Consider the following 12704-nt stretch of genomic DNA (forward strand, 5'->3'; position numbering starts at 1 on the left):
AAACCTAATGTAAGAGAAATTATTGTTCCACAATTTTCCATTGGAAGATATTGTCACCACATTGCAATTAGAGAACACCTTGATGCAGTCATTGTGAATAAAAAAGATTTGCTATTGACCATCCCCTTCTAACAGCTCTGCAGTAAATGCTGGTGCCAACTTTACACAGGTAAGTTTCAGAAGAAGAATTTTTCTTTTGAACAAAAGGAATGAGGAGAAAGACGCAACAGGACAGCAATCTCCAGAACCTTTGCTGTCTCAGGAAATGGCCTGTGTAAAACTAAACTGACCTGAAACTAAAAAGGCAATTAATTGCCTTCTGGGGAGACTACCAGGTGATAAACACCAGTGGTTTGAAGAGGGAGGGGGGAGGCTTTTTAAGTGTACCAAAAGGGCTTGATGCATATTTTATGTAAAATGTTATTGCTTTTAGCATAAAATGATTTTGTTCTGTCTGTCTTCTCTCTCTTCTGGACTTGGCCGGGCCATGTACAAATCCCAATCATTCAACAGTACTGGAGAGTAGATAGTATTTACCTCAATAATGGTAGTTTCTTTTCGATTCTTTCTAACCCTCAATTCAGATGATGGTTCGAAGCCAACGCCTACCATGGAAACCCAGCCTATTTTCGATGGAGAAGGTAAGAACATCTCTTAAAATAACAACAAAAAAAGCTACTTACCTCTCCCTTTTCTCTAGGATTTATGGTTCAAATGCTTTCTATATCCTGCAAAGCAGACAAGCCAGTGAATCTCATAATTTATCCAAATTTTAGAGTGCCCTTGGGACCTCAGGCATTTTCCCTAATCCTTTTACATCCTCCCCACTTTTCTGGAATCCAGCAATAACACCAGTTGATCAGACTCCTGGTGTAATCTTGGAGGAAAGAGTGTGTCCCAGCAAGTAAAAAAAAGGTGCATCAAATCAGAAGTGGCCACTTCCTTTAGACTGTCCTTATCCCCTTACTATCTCCACTCTGGTGATACTAGTGCTGGGAGTTTCATAACCTCTGCAATGTGTTACAGCTTCACAAAAGGAAGGGTAATGCTAAACCACATCTTGTGAATGTTGACTTGGAAAAAAATTGCTGGGAGGTTTCTTTATTTAGCAAATGCTTTCATTGACGCACATACTATTTAAGCAAATGAAGTCATTGTCCTGGGCCCACTTAATTCATGGCCCACCCAGGCAGTTTCCTTCTCAAACAGGCAATCTTGCAATTGTATTATTTTGGAGAGGGAGTATCGGACCTTAGTCTATTGGAAGCCTTTAAACAAGGATAAAATGGCTGTCATCACAGAGGGTTCAAGCCTTTTACACGTACAAACATAAAGACCAGTGGAAATAATGCTCCTTTGGTAGTGAATGGGCCTAAGAGCAGCTACTTATATCTTGCATATTGCTTGGAAATAGTGCCTGTTTTCTACAGGTTTAAACCCACAACTATTATAGTGAAGCTATGGGCAGAAGTATGAACCACTCTGTAACCCATCTGAAACTGTAGACCATAAGACAGTGAGGGAAAGCCTGTGCATTTTCATAGGGGACTGCTGTACTTCGTGCCTTTTTTAAGCTGGATCAAAGGCAGAAATGGAGACTACTGAGCAAGAGCAGGAGGTACTTTTCTGTTGATATTTCCTTCTTTCTTGTAGAAATGGGTGCTGTGGTGGGGTTTTATTGTTGCTAAAATAAACATATTTAGTGGCAAGATGCTGTAGTCCTATCACTTCATATTTAGTGATGGTAGATTTGTTACAATCTTATTGTGAGCTTTAAGAAACAGTAAAGCTCTTAGAGAAAAAACACCCTCAAATAAACAAAGGAGACTGAAGTCATGCTGGCTCTCTCTTGTTTATATCAAAAGAGGGTTCCTCCTGGCAGTAAGCTGATATTGTATTAAATTACTGTTGGCAATCACAAACCTCTGACCTTAAAGTTTTCCCCTGAGAGGGTACCCATAGATATTTAAAGGAAAGAATGTGCTAGAATGCAGGAGTGAGATGATGTGGTTAATACAGCCTGGTCAGAAGCTCCTTCTAGGAGAGTTTCAATGTTTTGGTCATTCAGATAGAACTGGACAAAGTTCTTGAAGTGGTGTAGTGAACATGCCTTTTCTGGTGATGGGCAGAATCTGAAAAAAAGTGTTATTCTACTTTCCATGAAAAACTTTTTCAAGCAAAAACCTTAACATTGATTTGTAGGTGAACTCCAGTCTAATAAATGGGCTTGGACTGAACAATGAGAGATTGGCTCTCAAAAACATTGCAATGTATTATTCAAGACCTTATCTCCTGGACTTTGGGTGGGAATGACTAGTGCCATGGCCTGACTCTGCATGGACAGGCAGGTTAATCAGGCTATGCATCGATGAATAATCTCTTCGAAATTTGTCTCTATATTTTGTAATCTCTATTAGTGAAATAGGACTAAGTAGACTTCAGTGGTGGCTGTAAGAATAAACAATTAACTGTGTGATTCTTGGGGTGTCCTGTGCAGTACCAGGAGTTGGACTTTAATGATTCTTGCGGGTCCCTTCCAGCTCAGGATATTCTGTGATTCTAAAGTACTGTGCAACCTGCTCTGTTCTTGAAGCTGACCCTGTCTGGAGCAGAAGGTGGGACCAGACACCTCAGGATGTCATCCTGAACAATCCTTTGATCCTATCCAAGCAAACATGTTGTAATACTTCACTAGAAGACTCTCCCAGTGGCTTGGGCAGGTCTTCCTGAGGAATGGCTTGTACTTTGTGTCTGACAAAAATGATAAAAAAGGGCAAAACAGTTTTCCTTTCACCTGTCAGGTCTGAAATCTTCATAGATGTTCAAAGGCATTAAAGTTCAGATCACATTCCACTTCAGTGAATTTGGGAGCTGATGGGTTCCTGTAAACCTGTATATTCAAAGTCAGGCAGCCAGGGTGGAGCTGGTATCAGCATGAATGGACAATAACAATGTAGGGTTTTTTTTCATGTTTTGCCTTTTGTTCCTACCTTCCATACACAAGGGGCTGACTTTTTTCAAAGGGCATTACATACACTCAGCTGCCCCTGAAATGTGTGATACCTCTTGGACTTCAGCAGCTCTAAGATGAAGATTCACCTTTCCCATGTTTTCATCTACATTAGAGGATAATGAAAATTCACATTTCATGCGTAAGTTCCCCTCCCACTCCCTACCATCTTCCCTGGGGGCATAACAGAGCAGTGCTAGAGATAATGTAAATCAGATAACTTAAACTCTCCCATCCAAGGTTTGAATCATAACACAGCCATCTCTCTAAAAATTATTTCATATTATTATAATGCAGATCTTAGAGATGTTTATAGTGAATCTTTTTTTAGGACAAGATTCTCCTCTGCTGAAGAGTGTTTTGTTAATGTCCTTGGTATAGTTTTAAAATCTTATATTCCCTCCTGCACTTCTAGGCTCCGTTATTTTGTTTTCACTATTTTGCACCTTTCACCATGTGCAAGGTGTAATAATTTCCTACAGATATCTTCTTTACACATCTCTTCTTTTTGGTAAACTTCGCCTCTTAATTCAGTGAGAATCTACTCTTTCCACAGATCTGTTGTTCAGAGGTGCCTGTAATCCAAAAAGAAGTCTGGGTTACCTGGATTGAAAATACACTTTTATGGTAGATTCCAAGGAATTAATTTCCTTTTTTCCTTTATCTTTCTCTTTTTTCACAGAATTCCTTTTTGTGCACCTTTCAGCCTCACTGAAAGATGTACACCATTGTATTTCTAAAGGCCTTCATCATTCTTCAGCACCTATTGACTTTGATTGTCCCTCATTTTTCAGCTGTAGATGTACCTGGTCCATATGGTGCAGATTAAGAGCTAAATTTCATCCCAGATATAGGAGTTTAAGCCTGTTTTGGGGAGAACTACCTCAAATTAAACATTGGGGAAGCACTAGGAGGGGAAGATACACAAAAGTAGAAATAGTCCATAAACCAAAGCATATTGGTATATGTATTTATAAAAGCATATGATGGCTGAATGTTGATAAAATAGTGTAGTAAAACTGGCAGATAAGGCAATTTTTTGTATGTCAGCAGCAGTAAAAGTTTGTTTAACAGCGTTCAACCTGTAGTTCCTTGTAAAGAAAATGCCCTGAACACAATTACTATGATGCCTTCAGTCAATGTGGCTGAAAATATTTATGGAGGAGAAATTAATTTTCTTTTTTTTTTATGTTCTTGTAATTTATAATCAGTTTCTCTTTACTCAGCCATCTTCTCCCTTTGCTGAGCAGATCCATGTAAATGTCAACAAGAAAGCAGGAAAACTCATGTGAAAAGTTCTTAGAGGAACTTAAGAAAAACCTCAGGATGCACTATTTAAGTTGCGTTCTTGTGGAAACTGAACTTTTTTTCAGAAGGTATCAGTCCTGAAAATGTCACATGAGATGTCCATGGTAGCAAGTACTGCTTTGCTCAGTTCTAATCAAATGCTGAGGTTATGTCATTTCTGTGGCTTAGGGCAGGTTCAGATATGTTTTGAAGTTGATTATAACACCTCAGAGGAGGTGCTCTAAGCACTTTTTCCACAAATTTATGTTTGGATGTCTTGGTTAGTGCATCAGACATGCTTTTCTAACCAGAACCTATTTCTTTAATAGACTTCCTTTCAAGTCTTTCCAGAAATATCTTCATGTCTCTGCCTATTTATTTCGGATTTTGTTGTTGCTTGTTTCAGGGAACTGACTGTGGCCAGACCTTCTTGGGCTGTTAAAGCAATACTTAAGGTCTGGATTGACTATTTAAAATCTGGATTTCATATGCACTTTTGGGGGAAACAGCATGTACTATAGCACCCAATGCAATGTTTGTGATCTCTGAGTCTTGAGGAAAAAGGCTTTTTGAGAATTTAGGAAGTGGGAATTAGAGGGAGGAAAAAAAATGTTTTGCCAGCAGATATATACTTTCTGAAACAGGAAGATAATGAGAGAACCTTGTGGAAGATTTACAGATGGTGGTTCATAAGAATTGGAAGAGCTCACCAGGGGATGCACCTCTCTGTACAAAGATGATAGATCAGTTATGGCATGATTGTAGCTGACATCCTGTTTTCTGTGAAGAGAGACTGAGAGAGTTGAGGTTGTTCAGAAGACACATTCTAGCTCATTCCAGTCCCTGAAGCCAGCCTACAAGAGAGCTGGAGAGGGACTTTTTACAAGAGCCTGTAGTGACAGGACAAGGGGGAACAGCTTTGACTGAAAGAGAGTAGGTTTGGATTAGGTATGAGGAAAAAACTCTTTACTGTGAGGGTGGTGGGGCACTGGAACAGGTTGCCCAGAGAAGCTGTGGTTGCCCCATTATTGGAAGTGTTCAAGACCAGGTTGGGTGGGGCTTGGAGCAACCTGGGATATTGGAAGGTGTCCCTACCCATGCCAGGGGAGTGGGAATAAGATGTTCTTTAAGGTCCCTTCCAACCCAAACCATTCAGTGATTCTGAGTAACTATCATGTGTATTTTTACTAGTTGCTGCAGTTTCTTTAAGGCTATTATTTTTATTCTTTCAGAAATCACAGCACCCACCCTTTGGATTAAGCACTTGGTCATCAAAGATTCCAAAATGAACAGCTCTAATATAAGGAATTCAGGTAATGTTCCATCTAAAAAAAATATTATTTTAACTAGTCTGCAACTCCTCACATCTGTTCTTGTTTCATTCTTTCTTCTTTGTAGCTATCAAGCTGCTAGGGTTACTTGCAGCCCAGGCTATAAAGTAATTTCAGATAAGATCCTTTTATGTGGCCAAAGGGCCATAATCAATGTGTGATGAAGGATGTTTGTTTCCACAAACCATTACTGGGGAATCTCTTAATTTCTTAATCTGTTAATTCATTTTAGTCATCTGTCATCTTTATTCTGTTTGCTGTTCAGCATGGATATATGAATTGAAGCATTTGGCTGAAAGATCTGGGCTGTCATTTTGGTCTAAGCAGTTGCAAAAATTACAAAAAGGGGCTTCTTTGCTAGTGAATTCAAGATTCTTCTCTGCAGGGGATATTTTTTGATAGAGAAATTAGCAGATTATTTCACAACTAAAGGTGGTTTAATTGTGTGTGAGCCTAAGAAAATGTTGAGGTTGTTTTGTGTGTAGTGGAGTGGATGGGGGAAGACCAAAGCCTAAAAAACAGCAAAGAAGAGATCATGAACATGAGTGGGAAAAACAGAGTGTAAAATTTGAGATTGGAGATGCAGGTGAAATGGTGGAGTGGAGTCATTGAAATGAGAAGAAACTGGAGGATCTGAAGAGGAAGGTTAGGGATTCTTAGTAAGAATGGTTTCTGTCTGATATTTTTACTGAGGTGGGAGAAATTAAGAAATTAAAGGGAATATAAGAGAACAAAATTGCTTTAAGAAGCCATGGGTTTACTTTAAGATTTGAATAGGAGATTCTACTATTGCATATATTTTATGAAACAGACATGCCTAAAATGGCTGTTGGAATAATTCCAGTCACCTAAACAGATAAATTGTGATATCTTGGAGTGCCTAATCACCTGGTATTTCTGGATTAGCTAGAGAGTATTCATGACATTTCCTTTAACCTTCCTCTGCCACTTCCAAGCTGCAGGGTCAAATCAGTGCTAGGTTGGGTGAAACTCTCTTGCTGCAGAATGAAGAGCTCTTGGCAGGAGGACAGCCAGCATTACCCAGACCACAGTTTTAACAAGTCTCTTGAGCTTCACCTCCCAGCTGTTTTTGCAGCAGGGTGGTCTGTGTAGGATCTGCCAGCAAGAGTCATCCAGAAGCTTCAGATGATGTGTGAGTATCAGCATCCTTCTTTAAGGATGTCTTTCAGGGGAGAGCAAACACAGCTTCTGTTTTTTGTCAGCTGCTGGGACAACCAGCAACTGACAGTACAATTGAATGTGACAGTGTAATATTAAAATCCTTTGTAATGGGTCCTACCTATCTTGGAGACCAGCTTTCCTTCTAATGCAAAAAACCTCATAGCTGTAATGGAAAGAAGAGTGCGTGCTAAGGGGTTGCAAAGGGACTTGGGAGCAGGAGGATCTGTCTTTTACCCTTTCTTGGCCTGACAGAGCCAAAGTAGGCTGGCTTGCATGTTGTAAAGGCAATCACTTCGATTGTTTAGTCAGGAAGCTGCCTGATGTGAACTGGAATTTTGTCCAGAAGGGTTCCTTGTGTGACTTTGCTTTTGCTCACTTTTTTCAATTGTTTCTGATGTCAGTTCTGTTACTCAGACAAAATTATTGTGAGTGCATGCTAGAAATGAGAAATAAATGATCTTGTGGAAAATTCAAGAGCTGTGTAAAAGGTGGTTTATACAGCAAGCTAAAAGGAGACATGTGGTTCATCTGACTCAGCCTTACTGATTGCCCTGATGCTTACTTGCTGTAGGGTCTTGTTAAAAGACCGGGTTGCCTGCTTTTATCCCCAAATTTCCCCACTGGGCCATACAGATACACAGCCATTTCAGTTTCTCACAAATTGTTATGAAATACTGCCTAGAGCTGTGGTTTAGGTGTCATAAAGTGTGGGCTACTTCAGCCTTTTTTTTTTTCAAATAGTGAAGCCTAATCACCTTGTTTGGTGTCTTTCATTCTTTTCATCCCTTGTAATATATGTTAAAGGCAATGTACAGTAGGTAGGATCAATCTGCAGAGAACTGGGGGGGATAATTATAATTTAGAATCATGTTTCTTCAAGTGTCTTTGAGTCTGTCTTGGCTGTAGATGATGAAACAGCTGTCATGAAATGGGCATGCAAAACTGGGGGATGTTTTTAATTGCCTTTGGCCCAACTTGAAATGCTAATGCTTAGCACATTTCCATTTTTAAAATTTATTTTTAAAGGGTTAAAATAAGTTAGGATAAGTTTTGCTAGCACAAGATTTGGATTCTTCTTTATTGTTGCCTCAGCTGTATTGTCTATCCAAGCTTACACTTACAGTCTTGGAGCAGATACAGTGTTGTATGCTTTTGCAGCAGTTTAATGATATCACTGAAATTGGAAGTGAGAAAAGAGTAAATACCTGGTAGGTCATCTAATCTACTGCCTTAGGGCTAGTGAATGTTTATACTGTAAGGAGAGCAGCATTTTCTACAGTACCATAAATGCCTTAGATAATAAAGATTTTATTTCTTCTCAAAGGAAATTTCTCTGCTCTCTGAATTCAGTCTCAGATTTTTTTCTTTTTGTAATATCCAGCCTAACTCTTCTTTTACTTCCTATTCCTTGGCGTTTGTATAGTGAAATACTTAGCTCTGATCTGTCTTCTCCCTGTGGTGATTATATGGCCCTGTCCTTTTCAGGTACTGCTGTCAGAGGATGTGTGCTGTTCTCTAATCAGCACTGAGACCGGACATCTTGGAAAGCAAGCACCATTGCTATGTCAGCCACAAGGAGAATTTCAGAATTGCTATATGGAGTCAAATAGACTCTTTAATTTGCTGTCATTGTCTCTGGTCAGTGTTAGGTGAGCCACCCACCAGGCAGCTGAGCATTGCAGAGCTGGTGGCACCCCATGTAATATATGCTCCCTGTCTCCTGTAAGGGCTGCATTTGAAATCTGAGTATTCCATCTTCTGTTTAGTGTTGACAAACAGAAGAGGTTCTTCTGAAACTGATCTCTTTTTTTTTTTTTTTGGAGCACTTACATTTTGTTTGGCATGTGTAAATCCTAATTAAGCTAGGGATCAGGAAAAGCAGAATGACTCCAGCCTGGTGATTAGAGCACTTGACTGAGAATCTATATGTCTCCAGGCATTTTGCCAGTGAGTTTTTCTATGCTCAGTAAAAGAGCATTGCTAGGAGGGATTGCTAGTGCTGTTACTCCAGCCCACCTTAAAGAACTAAATGGCACCCTTTTCTCAGTGGGTTCAAACCTTCTCAGCCAGAGGCAGGAACCAAAATAGGAACATCTGGGCTGTTGCACAGCAGAAGAGTTGTTTTTTCTACACTAAAAACTACATTTTCTGTCTGTATGAATCCTGCAAGTCCCGAATTTTTCTTTTTGAGGCAAGTGAAAGGCCTAGATCAACACAATGTTGTTGTGGCAACATGACAAAAATATTTTTTGCTGCTACTCCCCTTTCCCAAACACGCACATCCACATGTGCATGCACATGGGTACCTTAAGCTAACTAAGACAGTTACCTAGCACTGCTCTCTGTGTTGTTTTTAACACCACCAGAGCAGGAGGTGATTCAGGTGGGGTTCTTGCAATGGCTGTTCTCTAATCAGCATGGCTGGCAACTGTCTTTTCATTCTACTTTTACTGTTTCAGCCTCTTCCCCTCACCCCCAACCTATTTCAGCCTGTGTGATTATTTTTTCTGAAGTTCTTAATCTAGGGAAGCATTTAATAATTTCTCTTCCAAGAAATCTAATGGCTGCTTGGTTAGGAGCACCCCATCTCCACTGAGGAATCCAGGGATTTTCCTCACTTCCAGAGCTGGGTTATCTCCAAATTCATTTGTGCTACTTAGTGATTTGGTTTTAGTTAGCAAGAGTTTCCAGCCTATCCAGCTTACCGTGACAACCTTTAAGAAAACCACAGAATGATGTAATGAGCCCCTGCATGGAAAAATAAACAACTCTGGAGAAACCAGCAGTAGCAACCTCAAGTAAATATTCTTCAGTCACTGGGGTTTTCAAAATGACGTTATTTGAAAGGAAGAATGAGTAATATATTAAGGTTAGCAGCTGAAGACAGGTTTGTATGTGCTGTGCCTCGTTCACACAAAAAAAAAAAAAAAAAAAAAACACAAAAAAACCCATAGCTGTTTGTTTCAAAATCTTGCTTGGTGAATGGGGACCAATTCCATGTGGCCTGTTCTGTTCTGAGCTGTCTGAGCTCTGGCACTCAGGCATCATGCTGGCATCTCATGATGGCATTCCAGTGATAGATCTTTCTCCTCTCAGGAGCTCTTAGTGGACAGAGTATAACTGAATGAGCTTTGAAAACAAGAATGGTGGCATTCACATTTCTTTTTCTTAATTGAGTCAACTTGAAGCCCAAACTTTAGGGCTTTTCAAAGCGGCAAACAACTTGAAAACTTCACATCTGTATGTATTCCCCCCTCTACCTGAAAGGGAGTCTCTTAATTCTTGGGTGCAGTTTATTTCCAGAGATCTGCACAGTGAAGAGGGATATGATTATATCAAGTGTTATTACCAGGACCTGAGTCCTTTGGTTTGTCTGTGTTCCTTAAGGGGTCTTTTTTCCCACTTGCAGGAAAAAAAAGATAAGAAAACATCCATGGCACCCCCAAAAACATTCTCTCTAGTGCTCAGTTAGGAAGTTACACCATTTTCCTGCATGCCTTTTTATTGATCAGGGGTAGTAACTGCCCCAAGGGCTAATGTACTCATGGGTGTGCTGCCTTATCCATATGGAGGCTTTCTGCAGTCACATACATTAAAAAGGAGTCTGCGTGAGACCGTATTGGAAATCCATGTAATTCCTCTTGATCAGGTGAGATGAACATGTAATGAGACAGAGCTTGAGAAGGAAGCTCTTTTCAATAGTGGAATACCCCAAAAATAGCCAAGGTTAGACAAGAGTTTAATTTGTTATTAGAACTTTCTTTTTCAGAAGTGAGGATAAACAGAAAGAGCTTGAATGCCTATATTATTTGCTAGAGTGGGGAGACCTTGCACCTATCTGTTGAATGCACAGTTATCTAGAGTTGGAGCAAATTTCTTCATGCCTTGGAAATTTGGAACACTGCAGAGAACAGGGAGCCACAGGTAGATTCAGATGAGGTTCTTGAAAAACAAAACAGTGTTATTAATGGGGGTCATTCCACACCTGTCTTTATCCTGCCTTCTCAGCCTTATTCCTTAGGTGTCTTGCCCTACTCTGGGTGGACAGCATTTTCCACCTTGTTATTTAAAGACTTGAGACCATGGACTTCTGCTGCTGCTTTTTTCCCATTTTCCACTATTTCTAAACTAGTTGTGTTAGTTTGAACTGGCTGCCTCTCTCTCCATGCCAGTTCTGTTAATGTTACTGTCCAAATATCTAATTCAGGATTGTAGGCTCTTACCCCAGATCTGTGGCTGGTTAGTGTTAGTCAGGATACTGAAGAAAGGAGATAGTTATTACTTTGACAGGAATGTAGATTGGTTTAAAGGGGCCATAGTCAGGAATAATTGTGCTTTAGGGATGTCTGAATAAGATATTATAGTGGCATTTGAATTGGAAAATTTTGGTGCCAATGGTTGACATTCTAATGCTGACTGCAGTCCTCCTTGGTAAACATTTTTGTGCTTCTGTCTCCTCTAGGCATAACACCTGGGATAAGTTAAAGGCTTTTGAATTTCTCCCTAGCTAAAAAGGGAAAAAAGTGTCATTAATGGTGTCAAGAACAAGAGTCCATGGGAGGAACCAGTGTGTCAGAAAGCTTTTGTCTTTTCTACTGTCCTCTTTTAATCCTTCTTGGTTCTTTTCCTGCATCTTGAGCCAGTACCTCCCAACACAGTGCTCCTCTAATCTGTCAAAACTATTGGGCTAAAAGTCTGTGACTATTGTCCCATCTGCCACAACTATTTATCTTCAGACCTTTGCATTAGTCCTCCCAGCCCTTCTTTTTGGTGAGGATTTGTTTTGGTTTTGTTTTGAATTAATTTTAGTTTAGATTCTGGCTTGATAGCAAATAAAGCAATATCAAGAGAAGCTCCTGTTGAGTATGAAATGAAAACTTACTAATTCCATTACATTTTTACAACAAATATATATGCTCTTTGCTGAGTTCCTGTTTCCTTGCAAGCCAAAATGTGGTGTTTCTTCCTTACTTATTGTCCCTCCCTTCCCTTTGGCTCCATCTGTGGTGCAGGCATCCTTTTCTGTTTTGGCTGCTGCTTGGGAGGCCTCTGTCTCTTCTTCCCTTCTGGAAGTTCTGAGGAGGATGATATGTGTGATGCCCAAGGGTGATTCTCCCACAGTCTCAGTGTGACAGGTGTGTGTGGTGAAGAAGGGAGTATGTAGGAGAGAGCAGAAGCAGGGGAAATGGAAGAATCTAGGACCAGGACCCTTCCCAGACAGCCAGCAAACAAAGTCATAAATAACATGCCATTGGGGACCAGTTAATCTGCTCTATGAAAAGGTGCAAAGTATACAAGTGGGAAAAATAACATTGTATAATAATCAGCATGCAACCATAGGTGTTAAACCATATGCAGCTAGGCAAATAAATGAAGCTCCCCCTGAGAGCTGTGTGATAAATCATTCCCAAAGAATTCAGTCACTCCCCCCTCCTTATCCCCCAAAGAAAGAAAATAAATTACTTTAGATGTGGAGTCATAACTACTACTCTGCAGCTGCCAGTTAAGGCAAGTGGACAAGGAGCAGTAGGAGAAGGGGCAAAGATACAAGAAGCAGGGGTAAAAGGGGAAATGAAAACAGTGCCGCTTTTAAAACCACTGGGGATTTGGTGGGGAAGGGAAAGGAAATAAGCTCCAGCACCAAGCATTACCTGAACATATAGACACAAACTGAGAGTGGTCAACTCTGTGGAGTTTGTTTTGCTTTTTAGCAGAAGCCAATTCAGACTGAAGGGCTGCACTGATTTGCTGAAGTAATTCCTTAGCAGCACAGTCTCCTTGCTGTTTGTAATAGCAGCATTCAGCACAGGCTCATTTGTGCATCTGCACTTCAGACAGCCATTTCAATGTATGCTGATGCCTGCAGAAAGGCTGCACATATTGACTCACCTTCC

General features: G+C 40.2%; 1 protein-coding gene across 13 annotated transcripts in view; it reads left to right on the top strand.

The window, feature by feature from the left end:
• SMOC1 (SPARC related modular calcium binding 1) overlaps positions 1 to 12704 on the top strand; it is a 170647-nt gene that overhangs the window by 122219 nt on the left and 35724 nt on the right. For 12 of the 13 annotated variants that reach the window (XM_041459777.1, XM_041459781.1, XM_041459779.1 and 9 more), the window contains 2 exons: positions 552 to 641; positions 5530 to 5610. In XM_041459777.1, the coding sequence (XP_041315711.1) occupies positions 552 to 641; positions 5530 to 5610 (171 nt within the window). The remainder of the gene's footprint in view (positions 1 to 551; positions 642 to 5529; positions 5611 to 12704) is intronic. The other variant, XM_041459783.1, reaches the window with a different exon arrangement.

The sequence above is a fragment of the Pyrgilauda ruficollis genome, unplaced genomic scaffold (genome assembly GCF_017590135.1).
Source record: "Pyrgilauda ruficollis isolate IOZ18807 unplaced genomic scaffold, ASM1759013v1 scaffold14, whole genome shotgun sequence".
Classification (NCBI taxonomy): Eukaryota; Metazoa; Chordata; class Aves; order Passeriformes; family Passeridae; genus Pyrgilauda; species Pyrgilauda ruficollis.